Here is a 19,552-nt window from a genome sequence, read left to right on the forward strand (position 1 = left end):
TGTACCTGCAAGTGATTTAAGCGAGTTAAATTTAGGTGCCATTTTATTTTTATGCTTGTGATGTGTTGTTTGAATGACATGGATGTACCGCATGTTACACTAAGAATATTGGGTGTGTGTTTATAGGTAGATATAGTGTGGTATGAGGGTGTTGTTGATAAAGAGGCGTAGTATGTATTTGTGTTCTACTGTCCAGTTGGTGAAAAGTATGGCTGTGGATTTGGTTGGGGATAATTTAAGTCTGTAGTGAACCAGGTGTTGAGTGTGTCGAGGTATGGCTGTAGTATTTCTACGACTCTGCGTTACGGTGTGTGCATGTAATTATTATGTCGTCTGCATAAGAAGAGATTTTTATTTCTGGGGTGTGGGTATATCGTGAATGTATAGATTAAAGAATCTGAGGTATGTGACAAAGACCTGTGGTACTTCGTTCTTAAAGTTTCTGCTGTGCGATGATTGGCCATTATATGACACATAGGCTTTTCTATCTGCCAAATAATTGGTCAGCCATTATTTAGTATCATTGTGGAGGTCTGTATTGTATATTTCGATTGTTAGATTGTATCGGGGGATGGTATCAAAGGCTTGACTAATGTCTCGTATTATAAGAAGTGTTTTGTGTGGGGGATTCCCTGATTTTATACTGTTGAAAATTCTGTGTAAAATCTATCAGAAGAGTACTTGTGAAGTGTAATGATATAAAACCGTGTTGTGATTTGGGAAGAGGGATACATGGTGTGGGATGTGCTATGACTTGATGTGATGTTGGAATTGTTGGGATTTTGTTGAGTTTGGGGATTGTGGCGACTTTCCCATGCTTTCAGATGTTGAGTATAGTGTTGTGTAATTAGCGGTAGTTTCCGATGATGGTGAGTGCATGTATGCCATATAATTCGAATAGTTTTAGATAATCTTACTTATTTTGTCCGGACCACAAGGGAATGAGTGCTTGAGGTTATGGATTATATATTTCGTCTGGCTATCTATGAAGAATGCATAGTCTGGGTCTGAGAGTGTTTGCTTATTGCCTATTTGAGGGTAGGGAAACTGTTGTTGTGATGATTGCTGTCTGAGAGCGTATTGTGTTACTGTTGGATAGTGTAATAGTGTTGAGTGCCTTGTACAATTTTTTAGTGTTTGTTTCGTGATTAAGTGTGTTGACAAAGGTTTGCTAATTTAGTGTTTTTGTTTATATATCTTACTGTTGATCTCAGTGTTAAGGGCTTGCATTTGGTCTGCTATGTTCTGAGGGACAGGTGTGGGGATGTTCGAGTGTGTCTTATGAGACCTTTAATTTCTGGTCTGAAATTTGGGTTGTGCGAGTTTCTGTTGCCTCTGGGGATGTATTTCTTGTCTGATGAGGGTGAGGTTATGGGTGAGCATAAGGAACAGGTTCCAGGTGTTTGTGTAGTGTTTTATGTCAGGAAGTTTTGTGCAAGTGAGGTGGGCCCAGTTTTTGTATAAATTGCATTAAATTGAGCCCTTTATCTGGCGGTTCGAGGGGATAGGTTTAGAGCATATTGTACAAATGTAATTTGTGATAGGCCCTGGCTTGTTTTCTACATCTCCGGCTAATAAGAGAATAGGGATGGTCGCCAGGGAATTACCTCTCGTTGTTGACAAAAGATGAAAGTGTATTTCTGGGTAAGGGTTGTGGTAATTGTCCCGGGTAACCTAAGGTGCTCCCAGGGATCTGTGCCACCCGCAGCGGTGGCAAGGACTTCAGTTTCTTCCATGTTGGGAGTTCGGGGGGGGGGGGGTCGTCCTCACGACGTAGACGCCGCCACGTCAGGGCTTGTTCTGTGGTTGGAGAGGCAAGAGTGGAATTCTGCTTCGATGAATAGTCGATTTTCTAGAGATGTGTCAGGTGGTGAGTGGGATTCAAGGGTGGTCTTCCACTTGAGGGGTTGAGCAGGTGGATTGGTTGTTGACTCAGAAGGCGAGGGACGAAAGTGGATTGTTGGAACATTTCCGAATTCTTTTTTATATTTTGGAGTCGGGGATCTGAGAAGCAGCTGATATGGACTATTAGTCTTTCAGTCGCTACCTCACGCTTGAGAGGGATTTCATGAGTGAGATCAGTCCTAAGGGGCACCATGTGAGGAGGAGGTGAGGCACAAGCTAGCTTCTATTCGGGACAGACAGACAGACAGACAGACAGACAGACGGACAGACAGACAGACAGACAGACAGACAGACAGACAGACAGACAGACGGACAGACGGACGGACGGACGGACGGACGGACGGACGGACGGACGGACGGACGGACGGACGGACGGACAGACAGACAGACAGACAGACAGACAGACAGACAGACAGACAGACAGACAGACAGACAGACAGACAGACAGACAGACAGACAGACAGACAGACAGACAGACAGACAGACAGACAGAGTTGTTATGGACCGATAGAAGAACTGGAAGTGCGTTGTTGGAATGGCCGTAGGAAGAAATGAAATTTCTCTCAGCCGTCGGCTGTCAACAAGTCCTCCACAACTATGAACTGACCTAAATTGAACCGGTCTGTTGTTTTGCAATGGCGCAATTTTTTTTGCGACACATTACCTGACCTTTTAGCTCAGACATTTTTAGACTAACTATTCCATGCATATGCCTAATCTGCAGTGATTTCTTCAGCCTCAGTAGGTATTTATTCCTTTGTTTTGGCTTCCACCAAGGCTATTTCATTCACTCCTGTGGCACTCCCTAGGTAGATCATTTTCTATCCCTCGATTCACATTCCTGTTATAGTCGTTGTCTGACACGATGTCCCAATCATCCAAGTTAAAAATAGATTGCAATGGAAAAGCCTGCTAACAAATTGTCTTCCGGTTCATAACGAGATCTATCTTTTATAGACATTTATCCAAATAAATCTTAAAGCTTTGAATTGTACGACATTCGTCTGCAGATGTTTATTCTACATATTGGGACTCTGGCTGGCAAATTTATTTCTTCTTAAATATAGGTTGTATCTATTGTACATCCCGAGAGCATGAGGCCATTATTTCTTGTCTGCTTTTAAAGGCGTGGAAATATTTCCGAATCATATATATATATATATAATATATATATATATATATATATATATATATATATATATATAACATATATGTATACGAGTATATATATATATATATATACATATACATATAACTACAAAGTAATGTCGTAACACATTCGTAAAATTCAACAAGAACCCACTGTGTTGGATAAGAAGAAATGAAATAAATGATATCCATATATTTCGATCACGGACTGTGATCCTCTTCAGTGGAATACAGAGTAGTGGAGCAAAAGGCATGTCTTATGTACAGTAAAAGAAGGAACATGGATAGGACTCAGGTAGCGTCTAATGCTTTGCGGGGCAGGTCACCCGCCTTCACCAAAGATGGTAATAATTTGTTGACTGCCCAGGTAGTAATGCAGTCAGGTGACCATTGTCCATATGATATATTGAAATTAGGAAATTTATTTATCAAGGATGATTCTATTATTTTCCTTTTAAAACTGCACTTTGAATTGAAGATAATTTTTGCTTCGTTCCAATCTATACGATGGCCTTCCTTGTCTACGTGTTGGAAGACAGCGGAATTTTGTTGTGCACACAAAAATTCAGTCAAATATGCACAACAAAATTCCGCTGTCTTCCAACACGTAGACAAGGAAGGCCATCGTATAGATTGGAACGAAGCAAAAATTATCTTCAATTCAAAGTGCAGTTTTAAAAGGAAAATAATAGAATCATCCTTGATAAATAAATTTCCTAATTTCAATATATCATATGGACAATGGTCACCTGACTGCATTACTACCTGGGCAGTCAACAAATTATTACCATCTTTGGTGAAGGCGGGTGACCTGCCCCGCAAAGCATTAGACGCTACCTGAGTCCTATCCATGTTCCTTCTTTTACTGTACATAAGACATGCCTTTTGCTCCACTACTCTGTATTCCACTGAAGAGGATCACAGTCCGTGATCGAAATATATGGATATCATTTATTTCATTTCTTCTTATCCAACACAGTGGGTTCTTGTTGAACACACACACACACACACACACACACACACACACACACACACACACACACACACACACACACACACACACACACACACACACACACACACACACACACACACTTCAACGAACGGACGGCATAGACGACGTTCTGAAGAAAAAGTGAAATTTCGTGGATCCCAAAGCAAAGGAAGTACCTATTGTATTTGCAGGGTGGGGGGAAATTGCTCGTGGTGTAGGGAAAGTAAGGAAAAAGGAGAAGGGGAGGGATTACTGAGGGAAATGGAAGGAAATGAGGAAGGTGAGGACTTGGCCCAGGCAGGCAGACGAAATCTAAACAAACGAGGGCCGGACCAATTTAGCGATGATGAAATGTCTAACAAAAATGTAAAGATTAGAAGTATAGATAAGAGCAATACAGTAGAAGATGATGAGCATATTTCCAGGGATTTAAAGAGGGTGTGGGGGGGGGGCACGACCCCCCCCCCCCCCCCCCCCCCCCCCCACCCCCCCCCCCCCCCCCCCCCCCCCCCCCCCGATTAACAAGACTAGAAGAGAAACTCGATAAGATGATCGAGCACTGGGAATTTAAGTTCGGTCACGTTAACAACATTGTGCAGAGAGTTGAAAAATTGGAAGAACTAGAGAAGGCGAACAAAAACTTAACTAAGGAAATTGAAGAATTAAAAAAACAGTTAAAAGAAGTAAAAGAAGAGAATAGAGTCTTAAAGGAGAATAATAAGGAGAACAAGGAGGGTTGGAAAAAAATCCAAGAAAATAGCAAGGTTGCATTCACTGACATAATCAGACAGCAAATGAATGAACAAACTGAAGACTCAGTTATTAAAGTGATGAGACAGAAGGAGAATATAGTAAGAGACTTAGCAGACAGAAAGAAATGTATAATTATATTAGGAATGGAAGAGAAACATAACCCAGATAGAACCACAAGAATCAAAGAGGAAAATGAAAAAGTAAGATATTTACTAGAATTAGTTCAGGAAGATGAACCAGAAATAATTAAACAAATCGAAGAGAAATTCAGGCTTGGGAAATATAGTACAGACAAGACCAGACCAATTAAGATTAAATTCAGGTCACAAACTACGGTTGAGAATATCTTATCCAAAACAGGGAAACTAGCAACAAGTGAACAATATAAAAAGGTATGGATAAAAAGAGAAATGAATAAAGAGGAAAGAGAGGAAGAAAAACAGAAAAGACTTGAAGCTAAGGAAAAAAACGAGATAAGAAAGGAGTCAGAAAAAGAGAGATTCTATTGGAGAGTAGTGAATATGAAACTAAAGAAAGTCGACATACAAGAGAAAAACAAAAGGGAAACAGAGAACACAATGGAAGTGGCAGAAAACTAAGAGTGTCTTACACAAATATAGATGGATTAATAGCAGGATTGAATGAGCTGAATGATTATTTGAAAGAAAAAGAACCAGACATAATGGGAATTGTAGAAACAAAATTAAAAGGTCCACTACCACCCAACAGTGTAGGACATGATGCATATAATTATTGGATTAGAAACAGAGTGAAAAAGGAAGGGGGTGGAGTTATGTTCCTGACTAAGAAGGATATAAACGTGAAGTGTGTCACATATGGAAAGAATACAGTAGAGATGATAATGATGGAAGTAGAAGACAGAGATAAGAAGAGCAGAAAATTTGTGATCAATTATGTGCCCCCGAAAACAGCCTCATGGGAAGAGAGTGAACATAAAAGTATGTTAGAGGACACAAAGATAGCATTAAACAAGATAATGGAAGAGGGAGGAAGAATAGTTATGATGGGCGACTTTAATTGCAAAGAAATCTGCTGGGAAGAAATGACAGTAAAGGGTGGAGACGGCTCATGGGGAAACGCTCTACTTGAGATGGTTACTGACCATACAATGACACAATGGATACAGGAGAACACTAGGTATAGAAATGAAGAAGAGCCATCGAGACTAGACCTAATAATTACATCTGAACCTAGAATAGTGGACAAAATTGAATATAAAACACCAATAAGTAAAAGTGACCACATATTGATTGAACTGGAACTTAATGAAGAAAAATATATGAAAAGAAATTAACAATATAGAAAAGGAAGAATGATGTATGAAAAAACAAACTTTGATAAAATAAGAGAATTCTTTCAAAAGGAAAACTGGGAAGAAATATACAAAGAAGAAACAACAGTAGAAGAGAAATGGAATATTCTGACAAAAATTTACAAAAAAGGAGTGGAAAAGTATGTCCCAAGACAAAAACAAGAAAAAGAATATGTAAAATGCTGGTACAACAAAAGTTGTAGGGAGTTAAAAGACAAAAGAGACAAAGCCTGGACCAGATGGAAAAAAGACAGAAGACCTGAAAAATGGAAAATATATACCTGTTATAGAAATGAATATGTACAAACGTACAGAGAGGAAAAGAGAAAATATGAAAAAGATATCATAGAAAAGTGTAAAGATCAACCAAAACTATTCTACAGGTTTGTAAACAATAAGCTGAAAAACAAACAAGACTTGGAGAAATTAAGACAAGAGTGAGTTGAATACACTGAGGAAATGGAAATGGCAGAAATTATGAACAAACATTTTAAATCAGTGTTTACAAGGGAGAACATACAACCTGAAGAGATTGAATGGAAAGAGAAAGTCCCCCCTATGGAAGAAATAGAAGTAACAAAGAATGAAATATTAACACACTTGAGTAATCTTGATGTCAGAAAATCGCATGGACCAGATGAAATAGCAAACTGGATACTGAAAGAATGCAGGAATGAACTGGCAGACAAAATACATAGCATACTAAACAGTTCCTTGAAAGAAGGAAAAGTTCCAGAAGATTGGAAAAAAGCAAATATAGTACCTATATAAAAAAGAGGGAAATAAAGAAGAACCTACCAACTATAGACCAGTCTCTCTAACAAGTACAATAGCAAAAATTTGTGAAAGAATTATCAAAAGTAGATGGGTAAAATATTTAGAAAAAAACAAAGTGTTAAATCCAAGGCAATTTGGATTCAGACAAGGACGATCATGCGTCACCAATTTAATATGTTTCTATTCAAGGCTAATAGATATAATACAAGAAAGAGATGGATGGGCGGACTGTGCATTTCTAGACCTAAAGAAAGCTTTTGACAAAGTACCACATAAGAAGTTGCTTAAGAAATTAGAAACTGAAGGAGGAATACAGGGAAAACTACTAAATTGGATGGAAGACTTTTTGCAAGAAAGAAAAATGAGAGTAGTGATAAGAAACCAGCACTCAAAATGGGATGAAGTAATAAGCGGTGTTCCGCAGGGAACAGTTCTGGCCCCAATAATGTTTGCTATATATATTAATGATATGGATGAAGGAATTGAAAGCTATATGAGCTTCTTTGCAGATGATGCAAAACTACTGAAAAGAGTGAAAACTGAAGAAGATTGTGAATCACTACAGAGAGATCTAAATAAAGTACAGGAATGGAGTAGGAAGTGGGAGATGGAGTTCAATACAAAAAAGTGTAGTACAATGGAATTTGGAAAAAGCAAAAACAGAATAACAGGAGCATATAAATTGGGAGAAGAAGGAATAAAAAAAGTAGAAAATGAGAAGGACCTGGGAGTCATTGTTATGAATAATATGTCACCTGAGAAACATATTAATAAGATTTTTGGAGAAACTTATAATTTAATAAGAACAATCAAAGTTGCATTTACATACCTGGATGAAGAAATGGTGAAGAAAATCCTAATCACCCTGATAAGACCAAGATTGGAATATGCAGCAACGATATGGTCACCAAGTACAAAAAAATGTATAAAAAAAACTTGAAAGAATACAAAGAGCAATTACAAAATTGGCACCAACACTCTCAAAACTAGCATATGAAGAGAGACTAGCAAAACTTGAACTACAGACACTAGAGCAAAGAAGAGAGAGAGGAGATTTGATAGCTATTTACAGAATCATGAAAGGCATAGAAATTACTGATAGAGAGAATCTGATAAAATGGGATGACAGAAATACAAGAGGACATGGAAAGAAAATAAAAAAAAGACAGCTATAGAAGAGATTTGAAAAAGAACAGCTTTCCTCACAGAGTAATAGACAGTTGGAACAAGTTAGATGAGAAAGTGGTGTGTGCAAAAACAATACATAGTTTAGATAAAATGAGATATGAAGACGGGATCCCACGAGCATAGCTCCCCTTCCCGTAAAATACAACTAGGTAAATACAACTAAGTAAATACACACACACACACACACACATATATATATATATATATGTATATATATACATATATATATATACATATATATATATGTATATATATATATATATATACATATATGTATGTATATATATGCATATATATATATATACATGTATGTATACATATATATATAGAGATGTGTATATATATACATATACATATATATATACATACATACATATATATATATATATATATATATATATAATATATATACATATATATATATATATATATATATATGGTTCGGCTTATTGTCGCGGCATGGTTCGAAATGTTGTCACCTCAAACTACGCCGCAGGTAGCGACGCTCTATCTCGCTCGGTAGCGCTATACATAAGGAACATGTTCGACAGTTAGGCTAGGTTAGATGTGTTAGACTTGCTTGGGGCAATACGGCATGAAATTAACAGAATAGATGAATATATCGACAGCAAAAAATAATCATCACAGTTTAAAAATAGAAAACTACTTCTTATGATAAAAGGACAACCATAACTTTCTGTCTCTCTATCATTCTTATGTAGTCCATCGTACCACCTGGATCACTGTCCTTCGTTTTTTCGTATGTCAAAATACCCTTAAGCGACTTGTGTATGATTACTTGCATTTCAAAAACGGTAATTCATGGAACTTTTATAGCCTCGGCATACCCAGTGCCAAGGAAAGGAACTGGTTTGGTTCAGCCCGTTTGCTTTCGTGTTTCTAGTCTTCTGGAGCACCATAGTGTTTTCATTGAGGCGAGGTCGGTTGGCGCGGACGCCTTACGGTGGCCTCCGTCTAGGCCTCGGCCCTTGTCGGCCTACTATCTCGACCTTCGCTCAAGAGAAAGCTGCTGCTGCAAGTAACATGATTATCCATTTCCGTGTCCCTTTCCCTTTCAGTTTAGCTGCCTATGGAACTTTTTTCTCATTATCGCGGCACTTTGTTGACAGCAAAGGGTTTATATCATATCACGAGTATACTCATCCTTGTCAGGTGACATTTTTCTTTTTATCCCGATTGCTGCAATCTCTGTGGCACTCCCTCGATGAGCCCAGTCCGTGCCCGTTGGCATTATTTTTCCGGTTGCCGTTAACCCAATTCAATGAGCTTACTGTCACCCTTTCCACGTGGTAATGCATGTATTATTGCAGGAAAGGACAGTCACCTGTACGGGCAGCAGCGCCTCTTCGGGGCCGTCTCGTGGGGGTTGAGCGCGCTGGTGACCGGAGGACTCATTGACCTGTACTCGGTCAACCTTCCGGAGAGAGACTACATGCCCAGCTTCATCCTTGTGGCCGTCTTCTCCGTCGTCGACCTCTTGATCGTGGCGCGCCTGCAGGTGCCCCCGCAGGAGAAGAAGGCGCCAAGGCCCAACTTACTTAAGTACCTGCGGGTCATCACAACCCCGACCAACGTTCTATTCTTCGTGAGTTGCCTGCCGGCCTACATGGACTTGTATTTGGTTCCTGTTGTGGATTCCAAAGTTTGAGACATTTTTCTCGAGTTGTCTTTACACGGCACTCTAGTGCGTACGTTTGTGCGTGTGTGTGTGTGTGTGTGTGTGTGTGTGTGTGTGTGTGTGTGTGTGTGTGTGTGTGTGTGTGTGCGTGCGTGTGTGTGTGTGTGCGTGCGTGTGTGTGTAATTTACCAATGTATTGGATCACGTACTGGACTCGTGATCGACAGCTATTTTCCTCCTGGATGAGATCTCAGAGCTCATACGAGTATATGGTCCCATCTATGGGTAGTGCTGTGACCTTACACACAAACACGCACGCACACACACACACACACACACACACACACACACACACACACACACACACACACACACACACACACACACACACACACACACACACACACACACACACACACACACACACACACACACACACACACGCACACACACACACACACACACACACACACACACACACACACACACACACACACACACACACACACACACACACACACACACACACACACACACACACACACACACACACACACACACACAAAAAAAATCTTGTCCACCAGAGTTGGAATGTCGTCTCGCTGCGCAGCAGTGCTGAAATATTTTCAGTTCTGGGGCGTAAAGAATGAGCGTGATCGAGGTCCACAGTTGCTACCCTTCCGGATAAAAGCTCATACCCCCCCACCCCCGGCACACACACACATGCACCTGCACACGGCGTGATGGTGCATTGGTTAACGTATCGGGGTCCCACGTTTATTGACCCGAGATCGAGTCGCGTTCGGGTTTGAGAAGCTTAGACTGATATTGATATCTGTTACTGCATCACCCGTAGATCGGGCAGTACGGTATATAAACTCTTAGCTTTCATAGGCAGGGTAATAGCTGCAGATCACAAGTCCATCGCGTGATTCAAGGCCATGGTGAATCACACACCACATCCCATTGCTCAATGGGAGAGTACTGGCTTGCAGTGTTAGTGAGGCTTTCAACCAGTGAGCGGGACTTGATTTCGGGTTTGCGTTACCGCGAGGTCTCGAAAGTGACCACTGCGTACTCGCGGGCGTGTGGTCCTGCATGCGATCCTGTAGAGAATGTCCATAACTACTTTCATCCTGTATGTTGATCCAGTAGACGAGCACGGAGCGTCCTTTTATACTTTTCCAGCACACATACGCTCAATGCATGTGTTCGTGCGTTCCTACAACATACTTCCACAAAGTATGTGCGTTCGTGCATACGCGCGCGGTTGCCTAAGTAGGTGCATGCATGCACGCGTACATACGGACGCACTCACTCTCCGAGTACTGCACATGTAGGTACACATAGCGTCTCTGTTGGAGGTCGGTTCACTTCGAGAAGGAAAGTGGCTTCGAGGTAGTGTTGAGAGACAAGTTGATTCAGCCGACTGTCACACCTCTTCATGACGTCATATCGTTTAGTTTTCTTTTCAAAATGAGCTGACTTGTTCTTTTTTAGACCAGAGTCTAGATGTATGACGTCTGTCCCCTTCTTAGTAAATATCCTTGGAGACGGAAGATCACATGACCTTCAGAAATACTGTGGTTGACTAGATCATGCATATATACGTGGTGACTGCATTTCTAATTTTGAAAATCTTTTATTTTACTGATATATCAATACATTCGAGTTTTAATCAATCTCTTGTAATCTAAGACAGCTGTTGTATATATCAATTTACCAAATTCTCAACAAAGAAATATGTATTTCCACTGATAAAATTAGAGTCCATGAGGTTCTTTATCCGAAACTGTACATATGTACAGATGTGCGCGTATGCGCGCACACACACACACACACACACACACACACACACACACACACACACACACACACACACACACACACACACACACACACACACACACACATATGTAGTAGACAGATTAGGAACATTTGGGTCAGGACAGATCCAACTGAGGAAAACAAGAAATTTGAGGCCAAGGAAAGGAACGAAAATGAGGCTGAATGGATTGATTTCTTTACATACTTATCTATTAATCAAATAATTAATTGATTAATCTATATATTCATTTATTAATTTATCTATTTATTCATCTATTTATCTATCTATTTATCTATTTATTCAGTTATGTATTCATTTATATATTTATGTATTTATTCTTTTATCTATATATTGATTTATTTATTCAGCTACTTTTTTGTTTATTCACTGATTCACTATTTTTCATCTTTCTATTTTTGAGATAAATCTAGAGTTTTAAATTAGAAGATAAGGAAATGGCTTCATAACAGAGAAGAGAACAGGACGGCGGAGAAGGCAGAGTAAGGAAACCGAAAGTGATTATTTGGTTGTAAACAAATCTGATAATTTGCGCTCAGAAAAGGCCAAGCTTCCAAACACTATTTATTTACACGGGAAATTGTTTATATACACTCTGGAAACGTGATAGATAAGATCAAACTGGAATTGGAATGCTTGGAACTAAGCTGGGTATCAAGAAATGTTGTCAGAGTCGTTTCCTCCTAAGGAAAAATTATCGGACAAAATGATAACATAATCCTAGTGGCAGACAAAATTGTTAAGAGATGAATTATGAGGGATGGGAAGCAAGTGGTAATGAAAACTCCAGAGGCAAGACTTTGTTGAATATTGCAGTGGATATCACAATGACACATTGGGTACAAGTGACACTAATAAGACGAGACACTCTAGAGTCTTTGGAGTTTCTGCTTACCAAAGAATCATATATCACTGATTCTTTGAGGTTCATATACTCCATAGAAAAAATATAATAATGGTTTTGAATTGTACAGACAAAGCAAATGCAATTATGGGGAAAAAAATCTTAAGTTTGAGGATTTTTAAGTATTTTGAGAGCGATAAGTAATACTAACTTGGGTGTAAACGAGCATATGCTAAGGATTAATAGAAAAATGAATATGAGAGAAAGTTGGCTTAAAAGAAAATGTAAGTCACCTAAAACATCCAGAGATGTGGCAAAGAGAGAGAGAGAGAGAGAGAGAGAGAGAGAGAGAGAGAGAGAGAGAGAGAGAGAGAGAGAGAGAGAGAGAGAGAGAGAGAGAGAATTATGGAAGGATAAAAAAAAAAGAGCTAGAAATGATTACCCATTAATCCGTAGAAAGAGGAGAATCTAAAAAATATTTCTGTTAATAAATACATAACTGAATCTAACCTATTTTACAGGTTCATCAATGAGAAACTGTGGGGAAGAACAAATTGACAAAACAAGCAAGAAATTTTGGTCAGGAACGGACGGGTGTCACGAGGTCAGGGGAACAAATTGAAAGAGACCCCATGTCTTAAGGATGTAAAGAAACTGCTTTTCGCACAGATGCATTTGCTCCTAGAATAACATAAAATATGATATGAAGCTAAGACCACAAACGAATTTAAAGCTCAGTATTATAGATGGTGAAAAAGAAACGGGACGGATTGTGGTAGGCAAGGCACCTGTCCCAATGGTACGATGTAACCCAATACTAACTGCTGTATGGTCGGATGATTGTCGCCGACTAAACCGGCACCCCCACTGGTGACACCAGTGAGGAGGGTGCATTGGACACCCAGATGGAGGAAAAAGAAAACCATCAAAAGGGCAGACAAACTCTGAGTCACTGGCAGCCCAACCCCGTTCTGGGTCATTAACCTACTTATTTGGCGTGCGTGGCATCCCTGAAGACGGGAGTTATAGATGGACTCGGAACCTGTCCCCATCAAGATCACCAAACTCTCTGTGCGGGGTGCCCGGGTGTTGTGAATGAGTCACAAACACGTCGAGTCAGGACCAGGGTGAACCTCCGGCGGGTTCTCCGTGGGAACGCTTAGAACATTCTTTCTCTATTTCAGGATGACCGATTACCCTTTTTTTATCGATGGAGCTCAGGAAGCTTAGAGTGGATAGAGTGGCTCTCTCAGAGTTGAGAAGACTAGCCAACGGTGAGATCAGTGGTATGATGCTGGTGAAGCTGAAGCACACCTTAGGCTTTATTTCTCTATTTGTACTATATGCTCCTACTGAGGTATACAACCTTGAAGAGATGTTCTATGGCAAGCTTAAATCTATAGTTGACCAGTGCCCACCACGAAACACAGCAATTGTTTTAGGCGAGTTCAATGCGGTTACCGGCACCGACAGAGATGGCTGTGAAGTATGCATTGGCTCTTGTGGTTCTGGACCAAAAAAACAGCAACAGTTCTCTCCTTCTGAAATTTGCAAAGTCTAGATGGCTGAGGATTGACTGTTTTTGGTTCCAGAGAGGAGAGCTACACCGATGGACATTATACAGCAGTGCCGGAGGTGTGGCCAAGTAGATCGATCACATGCTTGTTAGCACTCATTGGAAGATCCTATAGAACTGAAGGCTTTATCAAAGTGTTGACTTCTTTGGGACTGATTATAGACTTGTGGTCGCAACACTGAAAATGAGTATCAAATCCAGTAGAATTCCGAGATGTAACCCACCTGGATTTCATCTGGAGAAACTCAGGGAGATGCGTGTGCCAAGAGTATGCGGTAGCAATCTCTAATCGGTTTGAAGCACTTGGCTTTATTGAGAACCCTGAAGAACTGTGGGGCATTTTTAAACGTGAAACTCTGAAAGCTGCCGAGGAATGCGCCGGTCGAGAAGTGAGGTTTTGTCTCGAGAGACATTGAAAAGTATACAGTTAAGCTGTTCTGCAAGAATGACTGGGGACCTGGATCAATACAGGACTCAGAAACGGCGGACTAAAGCTCTCATGAGAATGGATAAGGAGAGGTACTTCAGGGGGACCTCTGAGGGGCATTTTAATGCAAATGACCTCAGGCCTGCCTACCGAGCCCTGAAAAAACTCGGCTCCAATTTTGTGATCTAGAAGAGGATAATCCGAACAGCTGATGGCGAGCTAGTGTCAGGTGTGGAGGAGTGTAGCCCCTTTGCCGAGTACTTTGAACAGTTGCTCATGGGTGACCCTTCAAACGGACAGTTCCCCTCAATGATGTTCAGGTGGTAGTTCCTGATCCACCATTGGACGAATCTCCGTCCACTCTGACAGAAGTCAAAGAGGAAGTAAGTTGAAGGGTGGAAAGGCAACTGGCATCTGCAATATTAGTGCGGAGTTGCTGAAAGCTGGAGGTGAGGCTATGATCTGCGGGTTGCATGTGGTGCTGTTTACTGTCTGGCAGTCCGGTACCATTCCCCCTAACTGGAAAGGGGGTCTGGTCGTCCCTGTCTGGAAAGAGAAAGGGGACCGGCAGGAGTGCAACAGCTACTGTAGTTTTACATTGCTCGATGTGTCAGGTAAGGTGCTGGTCCATCTATTGCTGGCACTGGTTCGTTCACATCTACTAAAGTTTCAGAGGCCTGAACAGCCTGATCCAGTTAAGTCAAAAGCTGATCGGATTCTAGCGCTTCGTATTCTTGTGGAGCATCGACATGAATTTCAACATGGGTTTCTTGCAACTTATGTTGATCTCAAGAAGGTGTTTGACTCGGTGCATCGCGGAGTGCTCTGGGATCTTCCGGGGATCCGTAAGATCCTTCAAAGAATTACTGACTTGATGTCTGGCTTATATTCTGGGATACGGTGCTGTGAAGTATGGAGAAGGCGTGTCTAGCTACTTTCCTGTTAATTCAGGAGTGAGGCAAGGGTGCGTCCTTGCCCCAAGACTTTTCAACACCTGCATAGACTGGGTATTGGGCTTAATTGTCAATCAATGTTGTTGCGGAGTATGTATTGGCAACACCAAGGTCATTAACCTTGTGTTTGCTGATGATGGTGTCCTTTTTGCGGAGCCGTTGGAGGCCTTGTTTGCAGTCCTCGAGTCACTGCACACACACACACAAAAAAAAAAAAAAAAAAAAAAAAAAAAAAATCGAGACCGTTTAGATTTGAGGTCTACTGGACCAAGACTAAGGTCCAGGAGTTTGGGGACTTTCTGGATGACACAGTTCAGTCTGTCCATGTATGTAGCGAGGACATTGAGGTCTTAGAAAGCTTTACATACCTTGGTAGTGTAGTGCATAACAGTGGTGGGTCATATCAGGAAGTACTTCGAAGGATTGGCATTGTCCATGGTGTTACGGACTTGCTTAACCAGAGTATAAGGCTCTGTCGCTATTTATACAGGAGGATTCTAATCTCCAAGTCGCTTGTGCTCCCTGTCTTGTTGTACGGCTGTGAGACACTGACATTGAATACTGACTTGAAGAGGAGTCTAGATGTCTTTGGTACTAAGCGCCTTCGGAGAATCATGGGTTATTGCTGAAATGACTTCACATAAAAACAGAGACTGTATTGTGAGTCTAAGCCAGTTACCAGTATAACCCGTGAACGCCAACTCCGGCTATGTGGGCATGTGGCATGTTTCCCTGATGTTGATCCTACTCACAGGGTTGTTTCCGTGAGAGGCAACCCTTGATGGAGCAGACGTTAGGAACGCCCATAGATTTCACGGCTGGGATAACTTGACCGAACCTGTCGAGAAAGTTGTTTGGAATGGCGCCGGTGTGTGAGAGAAGCAACGCGCTTCCTGGCGTATGGCCCCAATTGATGATGACCACTTCACTTACAATGAAAGCAATACAGTTAGGTGAACACACACACACACATACACACACACACACACACACACACACACACACACACACACACACACACACACATACACACACACACGCCGTTGAAATTATTGTACCTCAAAGGCTCATTCATTATTAGAAAAGTTGACTTCACCTTTAAGTCAGCGAAAAGAACAGGTTCACTAGAACAACCTTTGTTCCAGTTAAGTAACTTTCCATGTACTCTGAATACCTAGAGCCCATTTGATTAAATCTCGTAGCAATCCTTGGTAACCAAAGGGCTAAAAATTCTCCTTCCCGCAGATGACATCGATCGCCGTCGGGATCTCCATGTACATCGTGTACACCTTCCACCTGGTCCTGGTGGAGGAGGTGGCCAACGAGTGGGACCCCGACTTCCCGGCGCTCAAGACTCTCCAGGGCCTCGTGGTGGCCGTGCGAGCCTTCGGCGGCGAGGTCCCCGTCTTCACGTTCTCGGGTAAGACGCAGCGAGGTCGCGGCACCTGGGGAAGCTTTCCCCGTGGTGCCAACGAGGTCTTACTGATGTCCAGGAGTCCGTAGAAGTCCTCCCGTATCCCGGTGACAATACCTCCACTTCCTGTAGACACATTTCCCACTTCCAAGATACAAATATTTTAACTTTGGAAAATAAGTCTCCCTCCTCCCTAAGACAAAGACTCCACCACCCGGGGATAAAGCTATTCTCCACAGTTCCCGAAGACAAAGCCGTAAGACCTCCCACAGACAGGGGACAAACCCACCAACTTTCCAGAGACAAAATTTCGACCTCCCAGAGAGAAAGCTCCCACCTCCCAGCAGCCTCCACTAGGGGCGCGGCCCTGTGAGTCAACCACTGATCTGCAGTCCCAGCACCAGATTGGAACTGATTTTCAATTTCTGCCGGGGTTTAAAGTCAAGCAGCTCAGCCGATTTGTCTCTCCGAACTAAGACGGGCAACCGGTCTTGGGCCGATGAGGTGTGTTCTTAGCCTTGAGGTGTGTTCTTAGCCTTGGGGGGGTGGGGGGGTTGTCTGCTGCTCAACACAACCTCCATCCGTCGGCGTTGCAGGTGTGCTAAGCAGGTAAACACATTATTGACCCATAAAAGGAGTTGGATGGGCTTTAGCTTGTAAGGAGCTTATTTGCTCATTAGGTGATATTCTTATTATGTCTGGATGTCGAACCTAACTTCCTCGATGATGGGGAACCAGCGGGGTAACTGGTTTAGACACCAACAATAGGTAGAAGCACAAATGTACGTCACCCGACAAAATATTGTAATTAGCATTATCATTAATTCCATTACCATTATCTTTCATTGCCTCTAACGCCACCCTTATAATTGATTATGGCATTATCATTATTACTACAATCATCACCATAGTTGATTAATACTATCACTATTACTGTCATTATTGTCATTATTAGTAGGAACAACATTTTTATCATTGACATTATCATTACTACAGGAGACATTATCCTTAAGCTTGGAGTGACTGGCTCTTTGATCTTGGTATTGGCATGTCACACACTCCGGTACCTGTTGTACTACGTCATCACCAACCCGTGGCACTACCTGCCCGTCGAAGTCCTCCACGGGATCAACTACAGTCTCTTCAGATCGGTCATCTCGTACAATGCCAATGCCATCGCTCCGGAGGGCACGACGGCCACCATGCTCACAGTGCTCAAGATCTCGCTCTTCATAGGTGATAATGATTATTACAGCTATTCTTATCTAAGACCTACACTATAAAAATTTCCTTATTTTCTATTTAAAAAAAAAAAACATCGGCAGCTTGGCTGTCAGCACTTTTACCGTAGAAATACGAATATTTTATTTTCTAGTGTCCTTCAGAGAGATTTTTACTTACTGTTTTCTAGGGTTAATTCTCTTGTTTGATATTGCTTCATGATAATTTCCATGGTCTGTTTTTATTTTCACTTTGCTTCAACTTTCCCCCACCGCCTTTCCACCGTCCTCATAACCCTCATCTGCCTCCAATGTATCCACAGCGAGCTCTATCTCGGGGGTGACTGGCGGCTTCATGTGGGACCGGTTTGGCGGCCACAACACCTTCCTGTACCTGGGGCTAGCCTGCCTGGCCTACAATATATTCTTCATCATCATGAGCTACCTCATCCATCGCTTCTGCCCCAAGAAGACCGAGAGTACGTGAAGCCAAACCCCCTTTAGCAGGACTAAGGGGCCAAGGTGCACGCATTATCGCAGTGGGGGCCCGTCAACATATAACTAAAGCCCATACGCAGTGTCACAGCGGACTCCCTCAATGCAGAGCAATGGTGGTCATGCCGTGTTATAGCATGGGGTCCTCAGTGAAAGTATAGGCCCTACTCAGTGGGGCAGTCTAGACTCCACGAGGTAAAAAGTACCTTTGCATTGTCACAATAGGGGATCCCAGTCCACAGTAAAGGTGCCTATGCAGTTTAAAAACAGGGTTTCCTCGATGTATATGTTAATATTCACGAAACATAACTATTACGAATGACTTGAATAACGTATGAATAAAACGTCTAAGTACACACCCTCGTGTTAATTTACACTCATCCCTCTGGATCGAAATTAACCAAAAAATATTTCACGTGCGGATGATGATGATGATGATGATGATGATGATGATGATGATGATGATGATGATGATGATGATGATGATGATGATGATGATGATGATGATGATGATGATGATGATGATGATGATGATGATGATGATGATGATGATGATGATGATGATAATGATGATGATCACTATATACTACAGAAATTACATGTCAGAATACAGGACAGATGAAAAAGTCCTCAAAGATATCATCACAAAACACGTCAAGTCCACTATGATTCTTAATATGTTCCATGCTTGTATATGAATAACCTATGCATAAATACTGAGTCTGCATAATTTTTGTATTGGACATTGTAGGAGTAGAGTAGGCAGTAGATATTAGAGAATAAATTGTAAGGGCGTACCGTATTTGTAGCGAAGAATTTTTAGAGGATGAAATCAAATATATTTTCAAAGTATTCACTAAACTCAGATACCCGGAAGGACTACTGCACAGATTGAGGAAGAAAGCAACGGTAATGATAAGAAGGAAGAAGGACGACTGGTCCGGAGAAGGCAGGGCGGGGTTTTTGTCCGTCCCCAACTCGAAGTACGCGGAGGAGTTGGGACATATTCTCACAAAAGCGGGTGTGAGCGTTGCTTTCT

At 41.6% G+C, this 19,552-nt stretch overlaps 1 protein-coding gene across 1 annotated transcript in view; it reads left to right on the forward strand.

Moving 5' to 3' along the window:
* LOC143032125 (major facilitator superfamily domain-containing protein 6-like) overlaps nt 1-18,841 on the forward strand; it is a 24,921-nt gene extending 6,080 nt beyond the window's left edge. The window contains exons 3-6 of the mRNA XM_076196584.1: nt 9,431-9,705; nt 16,630-16,804; nt 17,795-18,034; nt 18,342-18,841. Coding sequence (XP_076052699.1) covers nt 9,431-9,705; nt 16,630-16,804; nt 17,795-18,034; nt 18,342-18,505 — 854 coding nt within the window. The 3' untranslated portion in view covers nt 18,506-18,841. The remainder of the gene's footprint in view (nt 1-9,430; nt 9,706-16,629; nt 16,805-17,794; nt 18,035-18,341) is intronic.
* The last annotated feature ends 711 nt before the right edge of the window (nt 18,842-19,552 follow it).

Source organism: Oratosquilla oratoria, chromosome 13 (genome assembly GCF_046742065.1).
Source record: "Oratosquilla oratoria isolate Oo_2021 chromosome 13, ASM4674206v1, whole genome shotgun sequence".
NCBI classification, from domain to species: domain Eukaryota; kingdom Metazoa; phylum Arthropoda; class Malacostraca; order Stomatopoda; family Squillidae; genus Oratosquilla; species Oratosquilla oratoria.